The 23,176-nt window shown below is 38.8% G+C and overlaps 1 protein-coding gene across 3 annotated transcripts in view; it reads right to left on the reverse strand.

Annotated features, from left to right (window-relative positions):
- Window positions 1–2,970: 2,970 nt before the first annotated feature.
- The window catches only part of RIOK3 (RIO kinase 3), a 31,392-nt gene continuing 11,186 nt past the window's right edge, over window positions 2,971–23,176 (reverse strand). For 2 of the 3 annotated variants that reach the window (XM_080820868.1, XM_080820870.1), the window contains exons 7-13: window positions 22,926–23,053; window positions 16,945–17,142; window positions 15,523–15,682; window positions 13,955–14,035; window positions 13,776–13,865; window positions 12,791–12,898; window positions 9,826–11,550 (exon numbers count right to left, since the gene is read on the reverse strand). In XM_080820868.1, the coding sequence (XP_080676994.1) occupies window positions 11,443–11,550; window positions 12,791–12,898; window positions 13,776–13,865; window positions 13,955–14,035; window positions 15,523–15,682; window positions 16,945–17,142; window positions 22,926–23,053 (873 nt within the window). In that variant the 3' untranslated portion in view covers window positions 9,826–11,442. Of the gene's footprint in view, window positions 3,051–9,825; window positions 11,551–12,790; window positions 12,899–13,775; window positions 13,866–13,954; window positions 14,036–15,522; window positions 15,683–16,944; window positions 17,143–22,925; window positions 23,054–23,176 lie in introns of those variants that run through there. The other variant, XM_080820869.1, reaches the window with a different exon arrangement.

Here is a 23,176-nt window from a genome sequence, read left to right on the forward strand (position 1 = left end):
CAGTGGCTGAGGCCCAGGGAATGCAGAACATCTGAGAAGCCACTGCAAGCCACGCAGAATCTGGAACTACCTTGGCAGAGCAAATCTTTGCCTCTCCATGGGCCATCTCTTTTAGTCACAAACATATTTATTTCTGTATAGTTGCTCAACTAATTAAAGACATTGATTGTTCACCCCATGCCCATACAGAATTCCCTATTGTTCCCAGTTTTATCCTTGGTAATCATCAAGACTCTGAAACTTGTCTGTACAAATGGATCAAAAGTCATTTCTAGAATTTTGAGCTTGCAAATATTACCAGGATTCAAATTCATAAGTACCTGATACCAGCTTGGGAATCACCATAAATGACAGACCAGAATTACAATTAGGTGCGAATTTTCTTTCCATTGTGTCCTCATCCAGTCTGATAGTTCCTTCATTTAACAGAAGGTTCTTTCTGTGGGTTTCCTTTGTTGCTTAGGCAGATGTTTCCTTCCTCATTTCAGTTATTTCTGTTCATAGTTCCTATTTCTGCACCTTCTTTAAACATTAAATTGGCAAAAGGTTGCAAAGCTATACCTCTATTTTAGTGTCTTTTTTTGCTGCCACACTTTTTGTCAGCTCTAGATTTGATTTTCGGAGACAAAAGTTTATATACAAATCAGAGTAATGCAAATGTTTTATATTTAAAATTCACTTTTATTGGCAATAAAAAGTTTCATTTTTTTAAATGATTCATTAAACAATCTCAAAACACTGTTCTTTTAGCTGAATTTTGTTGTTTTGGAAAATAATTTGAGCAAAATTTTTCTAAAAGCCTGTTTTTACATTGAAACCTGTGGAAAGACCAGTAAGCACCTTGCCCATCCCTTCCCATGACTATATTGGAGTAAAAGTTCACAGGGGTGTTTGAACTCAGACATTTCCCAAGATTCAATCGCTCCACAAACCAGTTGGTTGTCAGAATCAAAAGGTTTTAGGGACACCTGGGTGGCTCAGTCATTAAGCAGCGAGCTGCCTTCAGCTCAGGTCATGATCCTGGAGTCCTGGGATCGAGCCCTTCATCAGGCTCCTTGCTCAGCAAGAAGCCTGCTTCTCCCTCTCCTATTTCCCCCTGCTTGTGTTTGCTCTCTTGCCATGTCTCTCTCTGTCAAATAAATAAATAAAATCTTTAAAAAAGTTTTTAAAAATAAAAACATGCTATATTGTAATTATGGAAGAACACACACATGGAAATATAATTTCAATAATACAGAAAGATATCAAGTGCAAAGGAGCTCTCTTCTCCCTCCTCTTCCCAAATCCTCAAGGCCACAACCCAGAGGAAGCCACTGTTACCAAATTCTATTTGTAGCTGTGACGATAACACTATAACACATATACTTACCTCATTTTATGAGCTTCAGGTAGTACATGTTACTCTGCTATGAAAAGATGAGGAATTTAGCACACTGATCCGCCTCTCACCTCCCCTGCCCAATACTTCTCAATTTTTGTTGCTCATACTATTTTTAGTTCTTCTCGTATTTACTCACATAACTTCATATGATATACTCAGGCCTCCATTTTTGATCCATCAAGGTTAGGAAGTTTCCAGTGGCTCTACACTACAGAAGATGGGGAGATGAAGGCGCTTATATCAACCCCTCTCCTCTGCTTCCTCCTCCTGAGTCCAAACTTCTATTGTCAAGGTTTTGGGCATTTACATTCTGTAACTATAAATTCAGTCTGTGGATTACATCGAAATGTTGAAAAGTAATAGTATTAAAATACTACCATTATTTTAAAAAACATGATATTTACCATAGAACCATGTGGAATTACTGGATCTATAGAAAAGTAAATGTAATTGTTGGTCCCTACACTTGGGCACTTAAAAAGAATGTCCCAGGGGTGCCTGGGTGGCTCAGTCCGTTAGGCCTCTGCTTCAGCTCAAGTCATCATCCTGAGGTCCTGGGATCGAGCCCCATGACAGGGAGTATGCTTCTCCCTCTGACCTCCCCCCCTGCTTGTGCTCTCCCTCTCTCCAATGAATAAATTTAAAAATCTAAAAAAAAAAAAAAAAAAACTGTCCCAAATATCAAGGTCAAAATTCTCCACCATTTACTCAAAGAATCATGGCATATTTTTGTTTAACAAAAGTTGACTTTGTTATATAGTTTTATGTTTCTTCTGGAGCTTTTTCCTGCTTTTCTGTTGTTGCTGACAGAGGTGAGTGTGTGTTCATTGTATCTCTCAGCTCTCCCCGGCTTTTGTTCATTATCCGATTTGTGTGATGGACTCCGCTTTGTTCTTGCTCAGGTACTACATGGAGCCCATGGAGCTCTCTAGTTTCTTACTGGTTTGATTGTATAGCTACTGTATCAGTTGGAATTGCATTTGCCCAAGTAACAGGAAACCCAACTTATAGTAGCTTACCCAAATAGGACTTTAATTTTTCTTAAGGAATAAGAAATCTAGAAGTTAGCCATTCAGGCCTGGTACTAAGGTTCCATGATGCTTCGGAGAGCCACATTCCTTCTTTTTCTCCACGTAGCCATTCATCCTCAGTGTGTGGCTTTCCTCCTCACACTCATCACCTGTTGGCTGCATGATGGATGCTTACTTCTAACACGGGGTCTACAGTCCCCAGGCAGGAAGAAAGGGAAAGGCGGAAGGCAAAGAGCTGGTGCTGGCCGAGTTTGATCATCTTTTAAGAGTTTTCCCAGAGGTGGGGCTCCTGGGTGTCTCAGTCAGTTGGACATCCAACTCTGGATTTTGGCTAGGGTGGCGATCTCAGGGTCGTGGGATTGGGCCCCAAGTCGGGGTTCTGTGCTCATTGCAGAGTCTGCTTGGGATTCTCTCTCTCCCTTGCCCTCTGCCTTCCCCCTCCCCTGCTTATGCTCTCTTTCGTGCACACACACACATTTTCTCTCTCTCAAATAAATTAATAAAATCTTTTAAAAAAAAAGTTTTCCCAGAGGATCACACCCAGCAACTTCTACTTACATCTTATTGGTCAAAACTGTCTGATATCCGCTCTAGCTGCAAGTCTGGGAAATGTAGTTTGCAGCTGGGTACATTACGCCCTGTAGAAAATAAGTTTTTAGTAAGGGGGGGGTGGGTAAATAGGTACTGGATTAGCAACTAGCAATGAGGTTTTTTTAAAATCGCATTTCAAGATTAGTTGTGCAGTTTCTTAAAATTCAGATTCCCAGTTCCTACTATTCCCACCCCCAATGCCATCTCTATTAGGACTGTTACTTTGTTCTTAGTAAACCTCCTCAAGTGAACATCTGCGTGCAGATTTTCACCTGTTCACAAACAAACATGAGGGGACGACTATTTAGTTGTGAAGGTCAAAGCTGCATATGAACTGTCTTTTTTTCCCTATAGGGATTATTTAATAAACACCTATTTCTTTTTTTAAGATTTTATTTATTTATTTGACAGAGAGAGACACAGCATGAGGGAACACAAGCAGTGGGAGTGGAAAAGGGAGAAGCAGGTTTCCCATGGAGCAAGAAGCCCGAATCAGGGCTCAATCCCAGGACCCTGGAATCACGACCTGAGCCAAAGGCAGACGCTTAACGACTGAGCCACCCAGACGCCCTTCAACACCTATTTCTGAAACTCCTACTTTGTGTCAGCATTTCCTTAAGCTCTTTGGAGAACATGTCAAGTATTTATTACCCTGGCTCCAAAAAGTGGATTATAATGCCATATACGTGATACACACAAAAACCTATGGAATATAATATTGTAATAGAGCTAAGAAGGGCCACAGGGGCTTATTGGCCTTGCTCTGCCTTGAAGACCAGTGCGGTCAAACACGGGAGGGGGCCATTTTGGAGGGTGCAAAGGCAGGGGATGAAGGCAGGAAGAACACGTGACAACAGGTACACCCTAACACTAGGGAAGCAAGAAACAGGCTAGCCTATGCAGTATTTCAGGATACGATTTAAAGGTAATGGGAAAGGACTGCTACATTATTGCCATGTCATAAGTTTTGGTGACTTAATAGCTTTGCATAAAACAGTGTCTGATCTCTTCAGAGCTAACATTTGAGTCAAAATACTCATATTAAAACTGCTATGGGTGTCCAATAGCATTTTAAAAATAAAGTACTGGGGGGCATCTGGGTGGCTCAGTGGGTTAAGGGTCTGCCTCCTGCACAGGTCATGATCCTGAGGGCCTGCTCAACAGGGAGTCTGCCTCTCCTCTGCCCCTCCCCCACTCATGCTCTCTCCAATAAATAAAATCTAAATAAAATAAAATAAAATAAAATAGTGCAAGCAAGGTGTGTCCTAGAATTCACTCAGTTTTAAAGTGTTTAGGTAAAATAACACTTACATGTTTGTTGTTTTTATTTTTATTTATTTTTAAAGATTTTTATTTATTTGACAGAGATCACAAGTAGGCAGAGAGGCAGGCAGAGAGAGAGGAGGAAGCAGACTCCCCACTGAGCAGAGAGCCCAATGTGGGGCTCGATCCCAGGACCCTGGGATCATGACCTGAGCCAAAGGCAGAGGCTTTAACCCACTGAGCCACCCAGGTGCCCCTGTTGTTTTTATTAATGTGACATATTGGGTGATAGGTAGGCATAGCAGCTCTGTCAGTTGTGTGTTATATTTGTGTAAGAGCAAACTTAGATAACTCTGCAGATCCAGGGTGGACGGGAACCTTCCTTGGCTATTTTCTGCATGTCATGGATAAAAGAGCTACTGCACAGTTAGCCTGTTTTCGCAATATGTGTGCCACTTCCACAGCTGAGTCATGTGTGCTCTCAGAGGAGGCTGGGGACAATGAGTGTGGCAGCTGGCCATGCTGTGTATGTGGCGGCAGAGCCCGCCACACGGCCCCCTGGGTTTGACACCGGAAGAGCAAGTCATGCATGGTATTGCTATCTGAATATGAACTCTAAAATTATTAAAATAAAGGTTTTCTTATGGTTCCACAAACATTTTTGGTTCATCTAGAGACTAGAAACACTAAAAATTGGGACAACAATTAGCAAAAAAAAAAAAAGGGATCTTTGTTTTCATTCCTTTGTGAAAGCAGTTTTTGTACTTTTCACGAAAAGTGCTGGAGAGCTACCAAGGCGGCTGGAACCGGAGAAGCCATAATCCTCAAGAACAGGGAAGGCCCGGGAACAAAGTGTGACATTTGCTGTCACTTTGTTCCACAATGAATTTTGCTGCTTTGAAAGGGAAGACTGGAGGATGAGACACTGAGCAGAAAAGGGAAAGATAGAGATGCTGAAAAGCTGAGCAAAATGTATGTTTAGATACACTCAGGGCTGCTCTGGGAAAGCAGTCCTGGAACCACCAGGCCATCAGGGGGGTCCTTAAGGGCACCCTACTGGGAATAGGGCAACTAAAAAAGGCATTGCAGCCTCCAGCCTGTGAAACTCTGGTGATGAGATGAAATGAGGTCACCTGCCCCGCCCTGACTGCCCCTAGCTGTTAGTGAGTCAGAAGCTATTGACACCCAGACGCCCTTCAACACCTATTTCTGAAGCTCGGTTCATTAATCGGTTTTCTTCTCTCTGGTTTTACTATGGACCTGTATTTTCCAGAGCCACCAAAGCTCAGGGTAACTCCTGGTGTTTTAGATAACCAACTTTACCAGCTTATTTTACTCCTACAGTGGCTGAAAAAGTGTTTCTGGCAGTTTCTAAAGCCTAAACACACACACAGGCTTTTCTGGTTTTCTGTGTTTCTTTTTTGTTTTTAATTCTTTTTCAGACTTTATAACAGATGTTTGGAAGGACTGGTACCAACACTTTTTATAGTGGCTCTCACTGGTTGGCAGGTTTTCACGTGACTTTCACTTTCTTCTTAGAACTTTTAAAATTCCTTTTGGTTTTCAAAATGTATCAATACTCCTCTCCTTTTATTTTTTAAAATATTTTATTTATTTGTTTGCCAGAGAAAGAGAGGGAGAAAGAGAGCACAAGCAGGGGGAGCAGCAGGCTTCATCCCAGGACCTGAGCCAAGGCAGACACTTAACCGATTGAGCCACCCAGGCGCCCCCAAGTGGTAGTTTCTTAAAGGTTAGTTGCAATGTGGCATCCGAAACTATCAATAAATTTTTTAGTCTTTCTTGAACTTTGAATGGATCTTATTTGTTATCTATTGCTCTAATACAAATTACCCCCCCAACTTAATGGCTTATAATCACAAACATTTCTTTTTTAACAGTTTCTGTGCCTGTGAGCACTTCCCTGGGTAGTTTTGACTCGGGGTCTCTCAGGAGTAGCAGTTATGATGTCGCCCAGGGTTGCCATCCTCTGAAGGTTTGAAGACAGAGGATCTGCTTCTAACCTCATTCACGTGGCTATTATCAGGCCTTCGTTCCCCACACGAGTGAGTCTCTCCATAGGCTTCTTGAGTGTCCTCAAAACATGGCAGCTGGCTTCCCTGAGAGCCAGGGATCCCAGAGAGAACAGATAGAGCTACAGTATCTTTTATGAACTAAACAGAAGTCACACACCAGCACTTCTGCTATGTTCTCTTCATTAGAGTCACTGAATCAAGTCCACATTCAAGGGGAAGGGAATTAGCTTCCATCTTTTGGAAGAAGAAGTATCAAAGAATTTGTGGACATATTTTTAAAAACCAGAATACTCATGATTTTGTAACATCATGCACTGGTCATTGGGAAAATATTTGTTCACTGAGTTATAAGGATCTTTTAAATGTTGATAATTTCATTGTGTTTTCAAAAAAAAATCACATGTCAATATTACTACTGATCTCACTAAGTATCACTACACACCTATTTAGAATGGCTAAAATTCAAAGAAAAATAGTGATTATACAAGATGCTGGAAAGAATGTGGAGAAACTCATACATTGAAGATGGGAGTGTAAAATGATATGACCACTCTAGAAAGCAGTTTGTTTCTTATAAAACTAAACATGCATTTAGCATATAGCAATTGCACTATTTCCTTCATGCAAAACTGTGGATACACATGTTCATGGCAGCTTTATGCACAACAACCTACTAGAAACAACCCCACAAATGTCTTTTAGTGGGTGAATGGTTGAACAAACTCTGGCGTCGTTCACTTGCAGATTCCTGTCATTTCAAAAATCTGATAACTGGACCCTTTATATCTATATCTATATATATCTATATATATAGATGATCCTTTATATCATCAATCAAGTCTCTGTCAAAAACAATGAAAAAACAAGGGTTGATTGGAAAGTCTTTGAGTTACCTGAATCTTTGACGACTGGCTACTAGGTTGCTCAAAAGCTAATCTTATCTAAAGTTACCCCAATTGTCTACATTCTTCTAGTTTATTGGGTAAGGGTGGGAGGGAATAACACGAGTCCAAAATCCTACCTCTTCTATTTCCCTATTCTTAGTAAGCCTGCTTGGGGTGCCTGGGTGGCTCAGCAGTTTAAGCCTCTGCCTTCCGCTCAGGTCATGATCTCAGGGTCCTGGGACTGAGCCCCGCATGTCTCTGCTCAGCAAGCAGCCTGCTTCTGTCCCCCCCACCCCCGACCCCCACCTGCTGCTCTGCCTACTTGTGATCTCTCTGTCAAATAAATAAATAAAATCTTTTAAGAAAAATAAGCCTGCTTAACAGGTTTTTAGAAATTCATGCATGCTCAAGCGATAGTAACGTTGTAATAATTAATTCTATGTATGCAGCTCACTTTTTTATAGCTTCTTCTTTTTAAAAGTGGTCCTGGAGTGGCCCCTGCAGGATTTCCAATAGCTTCCCATTCTCCATCATTCCTCCTTGATCACAGGCAATGTTCCCACAATCTCACCTGAAATATTCCCAAATTGGGAATATTTGTTGTCCAAGCAAAATTTTTATATCAGCTGAAGGAGTAGGATGCCCACTAAAAAAATCTTTATATCTACCTTAGGTTTGTATCAGCCTACTTGCACTATCATAACAAAATACCACAGACTGGATGATTTCGAAAACAAACGAATTTTCTCACAGTTCTGGAGGATGGAAGTCCAAGATCAAAATGTTAGCACAGCTGGGTGTCTGATGAGGCCTCTCTCCTTGGGGTGCAGACAGCTGCCTTCTAAGCATCCTCACATGGCTTTTCTTCTCTTCTTGTGTTGGGAGAAATCTCTGGTGCCTCTCCCTTTCTTCTAAGGAGACCAGTTCTATTGGATTAAAGCCCCACCTTGATGACTTCACTGAACTGAATTAAAAGCCTCCTTAAAACGCCTCATTTAATCTCCTGAAAAGCCCTATTTCTAAAGACAGTTATCACATTAGGGGTTAAGGAGGCAACATATGAATTGGGGAGTCCTCTGTCCAATGTTTCTTTTACCATTTTCCAAATATGATGCAATTCAAATAAATGAAATTGATGAGTAGTTGTTTTTGTTAGTAACAATATACTAATAATATGAGCAATGGACTTGTTTCTTCTTCAAATTCAACTTTCAAACCCTTTTTGATGTTTTCCAGAGTTTTCATAAATTTTGACTCATTTGATGCTTTACCCAGATACTGTTCTTATGATTCTGTATCAAGTATTCTATTGACTATGTGTTCTTTCTGTCCCAGAAGGCATTAGAAAGATTAAGTTCAGAGCTGTAAGTAGTAGCTCATTCTTTATTCTGTGATGAATATCCCACCTTCCCCCTCCTTCCGCTACTTCATCTTTCTACTATATTTGATCTTAAATCCTTGAAAAGCTAGCTATGTTTGGGAAAAGCTGGAAAGCCTAGGACAGCAAAAGTAATGCTAGTCCCAAATGTACCCTTTTAATATTCCTGAATTGAGAAACATATTGGAAATCAAAAAATAAATTTTTTAACAAGGGTAAACTGAGGTTTCCAAGCATAAAATAAACTTTGAAAACTTAAATCAATCTTAATTTTGTATGTAATCCATATAAAACTCCAACAGAAAAATAGCTATCCTCAAAATGTAAGTATTAAGGTTTGAAAATACAATCAGATGAGCTTTCATTCTCAATTTTTTTGAAGTTTTTTTTAGCAATCTTTTTAAGAACTCCCGACACTGAGATCAATGGCTGTATCCTCTACCAACTGAGCCAGCCAGGTCCCCCCCCACCCCCCGCCAACTTCTCAAGTGCTGGAAAATTGCCCAGAATCTCAGAAGGTACAGATACCAATCTCTTCTGATGCTCGTAGCCTAAATGAACAGCAAAAAATGTCCTGCCTCTAACATCTTGGGGACTGCATGTCCTTCATCTTCCTTAGGGGTCTACCACGACCACCATTTTACCATCAGCTGCCTCACTGCATCCTGCTTCCTGTTCAGGTATTTTAAAATATTAACATACACTGAAGGAGAAAAAGTTGGCAGGGATGCATGTCACACTATAAACAATGGTTTCTGGAATACAAGGGACTTTTACTTTAGCATTTCTGAATTCCTGTAATAAATTCAAATGAGCACGCATTGTCTTTCACATTTTTTAGCAGAAAACTTGATTTTTTATAAGAAGGAAATGCAAAGACTTATTTTGTAGATATAAAAATACTTTACAATCATCCTTATTTCTGTAACTTAGAGATATTCATGTATCTACTTCCAATAAAGTGAAACAAAATATCCTTATTTCCAAATTGTGGTTTTGTCCCATTCCTATTTGAGTCTTTACTTACCAAACCAACACTTCCCACTTTTTTTCCCAAAGTGAAATATTTACTCTCTGATACACAGAGAAAAACCTATTTGTAATGTGAAATATACTGGTCATTTATTAAAATCTAACTATGAGAAGTTTAATGGGAAAAAAACTGCTTAAGTTAGCACTACTTAATTTTATACAGAAGGGTAACTTGGTGTCAGGATGTAAGTTATCATAAAGAACAGTAAGAAACCACACAAAGAACCAATTCTAAAATGCTCTCTTCATATTTAATATTTTAAAAAGCATGTTCACAGCACACTCCAAGAATGCCACACAGCAATGGTTTGCTGCTCTTGTCAAACAGAGTATGTCAGAAACCAAAACAAACATTTTTTTAAATGGTTCATGGTTTTAAAATCAGTTCTCTGAAATTTCTGTAAATCCAATAATCACCAGTCATCTAAATTCTTGTTTCAGAGTAGTAAACATTTCAGAAATGTAATGAGTATCTATCCAAAATCACACTTCTCTGAAATGCGGTTACAAGCTATATAACAGAAACAAAAATAAATATTTTTCTAGAAAGAACATATTTGGCATTTTAAAATAATGTTAAAGAAGCTTTCAAGTGTAAATGATGTTTAGCTTGTTACTTTCCAATGCCAGACAGAAAGTATGGGTTATTAGTAGCAGAAAGTCTGGGTCTCTAAAGTCAATCTGACTTCAGTAATCGGAGGAATGATTACATTGTCGTTAATGAACTTCAACCCTAACAAAGCCAATGTACTTCTCCACTACAGTGCTTGATTTATTAAGGAACTGACATCCAGCCAGTACTAAAAATTATGTAGGGAGGCCAGTAGTTCAAATTACTTGGTTAATCTGGTACCCAGGTTGTTTTATACATACTTTTCATCATGTGATGATTTAATACTTCTAATTAGCTTGCTCTATTTCTCTCAAAATCAATTAAATGTACAGTTTGAATGAAATGTAAACTGAACTTTGTTTCACTCACTTCATTAAAATATGTCAAACATGGTCGATTATTATATTCCATCCTTCCAGATAATTTACATTTTCATTATAAATGCAGGGCAGCTGCACCATGAGTTCTATCCTAACCATTTCACCTAAATGTTGAAAACCTGAAAGTTAAATTTAAAAACTTTAACTTTGAAGTTAAGTTAAAAACTTTAACTTTAAAGTTGAGAAGTTCTTATATATTTTTCTCTTTCAAAGATCTGTGATGCCCTGTCTTGAATATGAGTATGGAAAAGAAAATTTCAGTTCATATTCATGATTTACCAATAAACTTCTATTTCTGTCAGTCATTTTAAAACCAAATTTCCATTTATGTCACCTACTGAAGAGAAGAGATTTTCCTTTAGAATCATGGTCACAACCTGAAAAACAAACTAAGAAGGGCTAATTTTAGGCCAATAAAATATTTGAGGAAAGCTGTAACACAAAACAGGGAGGTTAAAAAAAAAAAAGGAACCATGTTGTAATAAAAGCCTTCCTTGTAAACACACCTGTCTTTTCCTCCCATGTTTGGAAATGTTACCTAAGTTTTAAAAATTCTCATCAAAACAATTTATACCACGAATTCTATAAAATCAGGTTGATTTCAGGTAGATAACCTACAGCTGTTAAAGAATTATATTATCCTGTTCATAAGATGAGAGGTAGTGACATTTTATTCTCCCAACGCTGAGCTACAAATTCCACACATCTGGCATATGGGTTACAAGGGGGAAAAAAAGCACAGAAGCACCATTGTACACTCCTTCTGTTTTGGTATTTCAAGTCTCCCATAACTTCACTTGCCACTGGCAGCTGACAGTCACCACTGTGTTAACAATGAAAGCAGTGGGTGTTGGTGCTATTCATCATATAGGACTGGCGGACCTCCATCATCTTTCAAAAATGAAGCAGCTTTCCTTCCATTCTTCTGAACATGATCTTCATTCATTTTCTCCAAAGCTTCTATCTACAAAATTAATACATTGAATCCATTTGCCAAATCTTAGTTCATAGAAACCGTACTTTAGATTGAACCGGCATATTTACTCTCTTAAAACTAGGTCAATCCTAAGGACACTGGCCTGAAATTAGAATTACAGTGTGTGACACACATTACAGTGTCTCACAGACATGCACTACAGGTGATGCATACGTGTATGTTTTTTACTTGACTGTGTTATCAAGGTCAATATTTAGTGTCTTTATCGATCTAACAACTAGGATCACATGTCCTGCTGTGTACATATAAAGCTTTCAGGAAACAAGAAAAAGCAGATCCTAATGTTGGTTCAACAACAGTAGTAACACTTACTCACGAAGCAACTATACTGTGCTAGAGATCACATTTACCATCTTTCTGTGACTTCTCCTCTGCCCTTAGGTTCCACCACAGCTGGGCCAAATTCAAATCATACTGAGGAGTTCTGGAACAGACTCTATAATCATTCTCTGCTTTGGTATACTGTTGTGAATAACTAGCTGCTATTTCACTTTTTCGTTTTTGTTCAATTTTAAGAGAACTTTTCTGTTGGAAGATATTTTTTTATGGTTCTGTAGATCCATATTATAATGACTGGGCATTTGTAAGGACGACCATGGCCAACTTTCTCTGTTCAGTGAAAGGCGTGGAGCGTGTGTGATTGCTTTCTGTATCACCCAGTGTTCAGCAGCGCACTTCCTCACTCATAAACACAGGCTAGGGGAGTGCACTGGCAGTGGTGTTATTTGTCCCTCTTAACCAAATTGTACTCCTTGACCAAGTGTTTTGCTTTAAGTCTATCCTAGGTTTTAAGTCTGGAAAGGACCAAAAACATCTCAAGGAAAGAAAAATCTCTAATTTTGCTTTTGAGGGGATAGAATAAAATGAGGGGTGCCTGGGTGGCTCAGTTGGTTAAGGGTCCAACTCTTGGTTTTAGCTCAGGACACGCATGATCTCAGGGTTGTGGGATCGAGCCCTGCGTCAGGCTCTGTGCTGGGTGTTGGAGTCTGCTAGAGACTCTCTCTCCCTCTCCCTCTGCCTCTGCCTTACCCTACTACCACTTGCACTTTCTCTCGTCTCTAAAATAAATAAATAAATAAATAAATAAATAAATAAATAAATAAAATCTAAAAAAAAAAAAAAAAGAATAAAATGAGCTCTGGGTTTCAGCTAACTACTCCATCCAGCTCTCCATTAGCAAGGTGAGTAAAATGCACATAAAATTTACCTCAGCTAAGAAATCAACCTCATTATCTGCTGAAATGTTTAAGCCTGAAACAGCATTAAAGAGTTCTCGTTCACCAAGGGCTTCCTTTACTCCACCTTTCTGGAAAAACTGGTAAAGAAATATAAGTCAGTAGGAGATATTATAGCAAGGTTCTCTTGAAAACAAAAAAACAGAGAATAATATAAGATACCACTGAATTCCTTCCATAATTTTTAAGCCACAGATTTTCTCATTTCAAGTTTAACTATGCTGCTCAGGTTCTACTTGCTGTATGTCCTCTTCAGATGTCCACATCTGTGCTGCCTTCTGGATTTAATTTCTCACAATGCACCTTCTATAGCTATAAATGAGTGATATCTATAAAATTGGGTAGCATTGCTTTGAATATGTATACTCAAAATATTCACTAAATCCCATGAATTAAAATCAAGTAGGTTCAGAAATTATTTCCAATATGAAGTCATTCGATCATTTAGAAAAAACATTCTTATCTGAATCTACTGCAAATAATTAATTTCACTTGGAAATAATAAATAAATGTGACCCTACTCCATGATTATTGAGTTTTACCTTTCCTCATCTGTTTACCTCACAGAAATCAGTGATCAGACACAGTACCACTAAAAGACTATTTTCTTTTTAATGGTAATAACAATGGCAGTGAGCACACAGGCTTGCTAATGCCAGCTTCACTCGAAGCACTGTGCATATATCAAATGTCTACTTGACTGCTTAAATATCTGCAGCCAAAAACTCACTCCCTTGTCAATTAAATTCAATAGCCCAAATGTGAGGCATGCAATCAAATTATTGTTGAAAATGAAATCTGGCAAATTGATCTCTGTATCTTTATCTCAAAAGCAGTTGATAACCAAACCCTTCCTTCAATTTCTAAGAATATGACCATCTTATTTTTCTTAGGGATGAGAAAAATATTCGAATCTGTTATATCCTATAAAAAAGATGTATTAGTTTACATGCCCACCTGGGAGACATTCCTACAGTCACGGAACAAGAACTCCAGGCCATGAGGATGGGTTGGTTCTACGGACTGACTCACGTCAATCAACCAGACCTATTTAAACACAGAGCATACGTTCAGTATACATTCAGTAATCTACATCAAGTCATTTTGTGTGAACATTAACAAAATGTGCTCCTCACCTTCCCGGCATGCCACAGCATGTTATACTCACTGAGGTCGGCATGGACAAGAGTGCATTCATTGTATAACTGCTGCATCAACTGTGAGGAGGCAAGGCAGACAGTTAAGATGTGAACAACCATTCCAATTTACCTATGCAACTGAAATGTCTATGCCAACCAATACTTCTCAGAAAAAGCAAAACTAGGTTAAAGAACATATTTCCTCTTTACTTTGTAGTCTAAGACTGAGCTCTTTTTTGTTTTTTGTTTTCAGGTAGGGTGGGGGAACACTGAGGCAATGGAGGGGATGAGTATGACACTCTATTTCTTTGTCTATGTGACCGCAGTGAGGTCAGGAGACCAAAGGGCAGACCTGGTTCCCCACAGAGTAAGAAAGCAGCCATATTATGGTCACTAACCAGAGGATCTAAAAGCCACTTTCCTTTAATAAAAGTGGGTGAAAAAATTTTTTTCATCTTTCCATATAAGGTAAAAAGTACTTCCTGCCAAACATAGTGGGGAAGACAGTCTTACAAATTAAGTGGCATTATATATTCATTATTGATTTCTTATGGCTGAAATCAGCATTAATATTTTATTTCTCAGCCTTAATAGACTCAAATCGGAAAAGTGTAGCACTACTTCATCTCTTCCCCAGTCACCCCACCGGCCAATGAAGCCAGAAAAATGAACTTGATTTTCCTTTCAATGTTTTCCTATTGGAAGCAGAGAAAGTTGGATTACCTCCCTAGCACTGTCTTTAAAAATTATTTGGATAACACTTTCATATTCATATAAGCTACTGCAGTATATGAGCACTTTATGCAGAGACCATGTAAAAAGTACAGAGGCTTCTCTGCTATTCAATCAAAACTAGAGAGGCAGGGCCCTGGCTGGCTCACTGGTGACCGTGTGACCCTCGATCTTGGGCTCATGAGTTCAAGCCCCATGTTGGGGGTACAGTTTACTTAAACCCCCCCCCAAAAAAACAAAAACAAAACTACAGAAGAAAGACAGTTTTAGAAACATTTTCTTAAGCTAGAAGGACCTCAGATGCAATTCAGTTGCTGTCCCGAAGCATAAATGGCTTCAAGATTCCTGACATGCTCTAAGACCTGTGCACATACAAGAGACCACTCCCTCCCATCTTCAGCTTTTACCATCACTCTTACAATGGGACTAAATCTGCTCCCCGCCAACTTCCCAATGAAAGGCATTTTCTTAGCTGTTAAGAGCTAGGACATTCAATAAGGCATACAAACTAATGAGGCAGGACATCTGCCAAATGTGGAAATGTCAATTTTTATTTAATAGATTGTTTCGTGAATAAGAGCTTCATGCTTCCATGTCACTAACGCTAACCAATGAGGCCTCATGAGCTCCTTAGCTCTATGATTTTTCTTAAGTGACTCAGGACAGTAGCACATTGATATAAAGACAACTCTTCAATGTTAATATTCCGTCACAACTTCAGTTTGTCCTTGTTTTATTAACTTAAAATAGTACTATTTTAGGACTTTTTTTTAAAGGTTTAGACAATGTATTTTTAAAAAGTCGGTACACGAACGCTTTAAAAAGCAACTTACATGAAGAGTTTGGTAGTAGGCTTCTTTCATTTCTTCACTACTGAGCTTTACTTCTTTTAACTTAGGAGCTGGAACTTGATCATGGCCAATAAAAGACATAACTAAAATGTGTTTCTTGAGTAGTACAACTGTTGGACAAGGAATTCCAGCTCTTTGCATTCTACACAGAAAGAAATAATTAAGAACATAAAAATCAGAAGGAGAGAATATTTCACTTATTCAACAAATAGCTAACAAGTGCCTGCCGTGAGCTGGCACTGTGTTCCGCCCGGGGGGTGGGGGGGTGGAGGAGGCAGAGCCAGTAGAACCCAGCCTCTGCCCTCACAGAGCCATGGACTGCTGGCAGGCACAGACAGGTGATGAGACATTCACGGTGTGGCACACACACCGGCAGGGGTGTGGGCAGGAGCTACGGGAGCACACAGCACCAAGGAAGGCTTAGTATAAAAAGTGGGTGAGCAGGAATTAGCCATATTAAGACAGGTGGGGAAATGCTGGTCTAGGGCTGGAAGCAGCCTGTGAAATGCACAGAGGCATTCAAGAGTGTCCATTTGGGGAAGGTATGTCAGTTAACATAGCTGGATCTTAAATTGGAGGAAGGGCAATGTGGGTTGAGGTTAGAGACAGGTGGGCTCCACATCAGAGAAGGCCTTTAAACTTCACACTAAAGACTATAGAAGCTGTTGAAGAATTTTAAGAAAGGCAGGGATGAGATCTCAAAAGCACAGAAAAGAGATTGAAGGGCAGCAAGACCTCTTAGAAAACTATTCTATTTACAAGTCCTACTAATTAGAAGAACTTTGCAACTAATAAATACGGATAATTACATTTGAAAGCAAACATCTTTAGAACAAACAAAAATTAAGCATTTAATAGATTAAGATATAGAAGGTTTACTGAGAAAGATTAATACTAAATTACTTGGTTGATAAATTCCTTGATAAATTCTGCTTAGAGAATTGAGAACCAAGTCTAATGAATTAGAGCAAAATGCTATTTGGTCAGACTGCCCCACCAAATTAACAACATGAGATGTAATAAACATTTTCTAAAACAAAAAAAGCAAATCATAATTTACAATAAGCCTAACAGGAAGATGAACAATGACAGCATGTAGACATATGACAAAATGTCTCCGGCAGAAAATGACTTTGCTACTCTCAAACTTTACCGAGGGAAGAAAAAAGAAAATGACTTATTCACCCTAAAGGTATAAATTCAGGTTATACCCAGGAAATATTTTCTTATAGAAAGCCTCATTAAACTAGAATTTCGAGCCTTCCATAATTTCCACAAATGAATTTAAAAGAAAGCATGGATTTTTCTGCCTGGCTAGTAGGCCAGATACAAAAAGTAGATAACTACTTCTTCTTCTTTTTTTTTTTAACCCTAGATAACTTCTAGCACAATGATTTTCTTTACCTTGTGAGATTGTGCATTTCTTTTTCTGCCCACATGCGGATGATCTTACGTGGATTTAGTTTACTGAAGCGATCTTTAAACCTGAAATCATCTTTAATATATTTGTCACGATTCTTAAACTCATTAAGTGTTGTTTTAAATACCTTGATGGCACATTCTGTAGGTATAACTTTACTATCTTCCTTTTCATCCTCCATGCTAAGTGGAAGAAAGAAAATTAAGTCAGTATAAGTTGCAGCTTGTAAGTAAAACAATTTCAAAATAAAAATTCTATGATACGAAAGTAGATCTATCTTCTATAAGAATGTCAAGCTTTGGTGGCTTTTTAAGCTTTTAAATTTTGGGTCCTAATAAAACCTTAGGATTTGGTTTGTTAAATAAAATACTTTCAAATAAATTGTCAACCAGTTTTCAATAATCCATAATATAATCTTCACTTAATGACTATCAATCAAATCAAATCTGAGGAACAATGAAGACACACATACTTTAAAATAGGCTACCATCTACCTGGGATGGTTTATGGGCAAAATTCAATAAAAGCAAAAAACAGAACAGCTTTTTAAAATGTCTCTTTCGGAGCGCCTGGGTGGCTCAGTGGGTTAAAGCCTCTGCCTTCGGCTCAGGTCATGATCCCAGGGTCCTGGGATCAAGCCCCACATCGGGCTCTCTGCTCAGCAGGAAACCTGCTTCCTCCTCTCTCTCTGCCTGCCTCTCTGCCTACTTGTGATCTCTCTCTGTCAAATAAATAAATAAAATCTTTATTAAAAAAAAAAGAGTTTTCTTTAAAAAAAAAAAGTCTCTTTCACTTCTAACAGATAAAAAGGTGAGTAAAGGGGTCCTTGCCCTTTACGCAAGGAGGGACAGGAGAGAATAAAAGTACATGAATAGGACAAGTCCCTTTGGATTGGGAAGGCCAGACAAGGCTTCATGATGTAGGTGGCAACTGAACCAGAACCAGAACAATGGGTAGGCCATGAACAAGTACAGGCACAGTATTAACAAAAGCAGAGTTGGAAACAACAGGATACATCTGAGGAATAACAAACACTATAGTTAAGACTTAGCTGGAAAGGGGAAATGAAAGAAATCAGAGCTGAGGGACAGGACGGAGGCAGATACGTGAAGAGAAGCCTCGATGCATTCCTAAAGGTGGTAGGAATCACCATGGGCTTGACACCTAGCACGAGGATCAAGTCAATGATAGTATCAGGATAGAAGGGGGGCAGAAGAGCTCAGAGGTGTGGGGCGAACTTAGGATGCTAATGTAATGCTCCCTCAATAGTGAGCCACTGAAAAGGCCTGAAACATGGTGGTGAGAGTGTGAACAAGTATTTACCTTTAAATATGTGAAAGGATGTTAGTCTGGCAAAGAAAAGAACTCTATTTCCAGAAGACACAATATGACTCAAACTCCCAACCCCTTCCTTCTGTACCGTATTTTCCCTTTCTGCCAGTTCATCTCAGAAGGTTGGAGTATTCCAACCTACTCCATCTTCTCTAGCTGGGAAATTTCATTTCACCCTATGGTTTTACTTATTTACTTTTTTAAAAGAATTTATTTAAGAGGGAAAGATAGCAAGAAAGAGCATGAGAAGGTGGGAAGAGGGAGAAGCAGGATCCCTGGTGAGCAAGGAACCCAAAGCGGGGCTTGATCCTAGGACTTGGGATCATGAGTTGAGCTGAAGGCACACTCAACCAACTGAGCTACCCAGGTGCCCCATAGTCCCATGGCTTTAAATATCATTTGTATACAGGGGTGCCTAGGTGACTCAGTCAGTTAAGCGTCTGCCTTCAGCTCAGCTCATGATCCCAGGGTTCCGGGTTCGAGCCCCGCTTTGGGCTCCCGGCTAAAGTGGGGAGCCTGCTTCTCCCTCTCCCTCTGCTGCTCCACCCTCTCAACCCGTGCTCTCTCGCTCTCACTCTGCTCTCTCTCAAATAAATAAATAAATAAATAAATCTTCAAAAATTATATCATCTATTTACAGATAACGCCTACATTTCTACCCTCGGTCCCAACTCTCCAGAACTTCAGGCCCATTTACCTGATCCCTAACATGACATCACTTGGATGTCTAACAGGCATCTCAAAGTTAACATGTCCAAAACAAAAGTCTCAGTAATTGCACCCTAAACTTGCCTTTCTTCACACTCTCATCTCAGTAAATGGCACCACCCAGCTGCTCTAGCCAAAATGTAACTTCTCACACTCATCCAATCCAATAGCACACACTGTTGATCTTACCTTCAAATTGCATCCCTATGGCCTTTCCTATTCTTCACTTTCACACACCTCCTTAGTCCAAGCCACTGTTCTCTCTTATTTAAACTACTACAATAACTTTTTAACACACCCTTACTGCTTGTTCTCTTATCCCTCTTATCTATAACTCATTTTTCACATAGCAGTCTGAATAATCCTTCAAAACAAAAATCAAATCACAGCTTTGGTTCCCACCACAGTTAAAAGAGCAGGCTTCTTCCCCTGGCTTACAAAGTCCTAACCGATCTAAGCTCTGCTTATTCTCCAGCCTCCTCTCTCCCTTTCACAACTGTGCTCTCAGTGTACTGCCTTTCTTATAGGCTCTCAGAGATACCAAGTTTGTGCCTGTCTTAAGGCATTAGCACTAGCTGTTCTCTAGTCTAGAATGTTCTTCCACCTGATCTTTACACTGTACCCTAGATGTGTCATTCAAATCTTAGTTTAAACGTCACTTTCTCAGAGAAGTTTTCCTGTCCTACTAATAAAAAGCAGTGAACCAGCTGCTATGACATCACGGTATTTTAACTACCATAACACATATCTGATGTTTTTTGCTTATTTATTACTGTCTTGGAAGGTGGCTGGGTGGGGAGGAAGTACATTCTATGAGCTCAGGGATAAAGCACAAGTTACTATTCCAATAATTGTTGATTACTTGGCCAGCCTGAAAGTGATAGAAACCAGACAGTGTTAAGGTGGGCAGAGTCCCAAGATGGCCCCCAAGATCCCAGTCCCTGGTATACACACTCTGCATAGTTCCCTCCCCTCAAGTGTGGGTAGAACAGACACTCCCTCGAGTAGCTTACAGTGTATGGCAAAGGTGATGGTATAGTCATTCCCAGGACTATATTCCAATGTCTAAGACTCAGTCTTAGCAGACTGGAGGGAGAGAGTCTCCTGCCAGTTTTGAAGAAGTGACCTGTTGTGTGAAAGGACAGCATGACCAACACCTGCAGGGACCTCTAGAAGTTGAGAGCAGGCCCCACCTGACAGCCAACAAGAAAGTAGAGATAGTTCCATAAGGAATGCAACCCAGACGGCACCCAGACTATAGCCATGTGACCTGGAGCAGAGAGCCAAGCTAAGCCGTGCCTGCTAGAACTCCCAATCAACAGAAACTGTGAGATAATAAATGAGTGTTGTTTTAAGCTGCTAAGTCTGTGGTAATCTGTTATATAGCATAGAAAACTAGCAAAGTTTTAAAAGTATTTACTTTAAAAAAACTTGTAGAAAACCGAGTGCTCTCTAGTTTTGCTAAATTACAAATGTCCAAGTATGGATTACAATACCAATTCCACCAGAAAGAAAGAGAGATCATTCACTATATCAAAGTAACATTAAACATAACAGGAAATAGACAAAGGATAAATAAGGCAGTTGACAAGACAAAGGAATACAAATGGCCAATAAAGCACTTGGAAAAAATGTACCACCTTAATCACAAATAAATACACACCAAAATATCAAAATGGTATTTTTCATCTTTTACACTGACAAAAAAAAATTAAGTTTGATAATACTAATAAGTATTAATGAGGATGAGGGAAACAGGTTCACACTGCTGCATAAATTAGATCTCACAGGGCAATCTGTCAGTATCTACTGACATTTATAGAATGCACAACAACCCGGAGATCTGACTAGCTCCTAGGGAAATTGCATTTGCCCTACCATTATAATTAAAAGATAAACACAAATTAAAGATTTTGAGCTTTGGTGTGACATATAAGAAATTTTTTTCAAATTTTTAATAAATAAAAGAAAACAAGATATGCTGCTTGCTACAACAGCCAGCTGGTACTCTCCATTCATTGAGGCCTTCTACTATTTAACAAAAAGTAAAAAGAGTACATACAGTCTGTGCCCCAGTAATTTCAAAGCTAGAATTCAGCTTAAGGATATATTTGCAAAAGCACACCAAAGCAGATGTACAAGGATATTCTTAGCTGCATACTCTACTATGTAATTATCTTTTATCAACCATAACAGTTATCGCTATAATGTTCTCCTCCTGGCTATGCCATAAGCCCATTAACATAATAGAATATGCTACTATAAAAATGGGATGCTATAAGCTTGGAAAGATCTATTAACTGAAAAACCAAGATGCTGAACAGAGAACATCATCTCTTTTGTATAAACAAATTTAGGGAAATGTGCATAAAAATTCCCGGGAGACTAAACTAAAAACTGTTAACAGTGGTTATCTTTGAAGAAAAGATCTGTGAGATGAGAGCTGATAAAAAGGCTACTTTCCATTTTAATCCCCTCTGTAGAGTTTTAATTTCTACCATGAGTAATCTCTCATTTTAATTTGTGCCACTGAGTTATATTTGCCTGGTCTTAGGGAACCCTTAAAAGAAATTTGGGAAGAGTTTAAAGGTTAAAGGGAAAAAGGTTAAAGCTTAAAGGGAAAAAATAAATACTTATTAAAATTTCCATATACCAGTCATTATCAAATATGATCTCATTTATCACCACAAAATCCTATGAGGTAATAAGGGTCAGTTTTTTTAAAAAGGTTTAGTAAATTGCTCCAGATGACATAACTTGAAAAATGTTGACCTATTTTATCCTAACATTCATTTTTATCCTTTTCATTTCGAAACTTAACAGTATAATTCGATATATGTTTACACATGTATGTCTCATCTAGAAAGGGAGACTACGGTGCCTGGGTGGCTCGGTTGCTTGAGTGACTGCCTTCAGCTCGGGTCATGATCCTGGAGTCCCAGGATCGAGTCCTGCATCAGGGCCTGCTTGGCAGGGGGTCTGCTTCTCCCTCTGACCTTCCCCCTCTCATGTTTGCTTTCTCTCATTCTCTCCCTCAAATAAATAAATAAAATCTTAAAAAAAAAAAAAAAAGCTTTAGAAAGGGAGACTAAATAATTAAGAAAATCAAAGGCAAAAAAAAAAAAAAAAAAAGAAAACCAAAGCCAAGAACTTAACCAATAATTGTCTGAATCCCCTTAAGTATACAGTAAATACCTTCTGAACCTAAAAAGAGCTAGAATAATTCTGGAATCTACTTTAACATTTTTGTCTGTAAACATTATTGAGGTAAAGGAATCTCTGAGGTAGTAAGCCTTGCTGGTTGACCTCAATGGCAAATGACCAGATGATTTCACATTCCTGGCTTAAGCATACTCTCTAAACAGGCTCCTCTTTAAAAAATGTCTCCCTTCCTCATGCCATTCTTTACTCATCTAAGCCCTTGTAACACAAGAGAAGCAGATAAGATCTAAATAGCATAAGATCTTTACAAGATGCTCCATAAATGATGCACGCATTACTTAGTTGGTACTTTTTAAAGGATCAATTACAAGGACAAGAATCAGTAACTGACTAAGCATATCCCCCTCAACCTCGTGCTAAAGGACCCCACAGCGTAAAGACCATGGGTTTTGAGACAAACCCAACTGCAAATTTTGCTCTGTCCCAGCAGCCTGTATGATACAGGATTACAATAATTTAGAAAATAATATATGCATAGAAAAAAGACTGAAGGAGTCTACACAAATTGATTAATCGTTATCTCTGGATGGTGAGATTAGGATGATTATTTTTCTTCATATGTCCTTATATTGTCTAGACTTTCTCCAACACTTTTTAAATTACTCTGCTTGCCAGGTAGCACTGATTCTGCATAAATCTATTTATATGGGGAGAAGGGGTTAAGATATTATTGACAAAATGGTATTGCATTTTGCTCATTTACCTCCCGCCATATGCATGAAAGACAACAGATTCCTTTCCTGTACTAATACAGCCAGTGATTGTCTCCAACATTCCAGAGTTGACCATTTTATACATAAGTAAACGTGTCTTAGGATCAACTGCTTTTTCCTGCAAAAGATAAAGCACTATCAATGAAAATGACTGGTAATAACAAAAAATTTTTTGAACCATTTCTAGTATCTAGTATATTCAAAATATATACTTTTTACCTTTACATTTAATTTACCTAGA

This window comes from Martes martes, assembly GCF_963455335.1.
Source record: "Martes martes genome assembly, chromosome: 13".
Classification (NCBI taxonomy): domain Eukaryota; kingdom Metazoa; phylum Chordata; class Mammalia; order Carnivora; family Mustelidae; genus Martes; species Martes martes.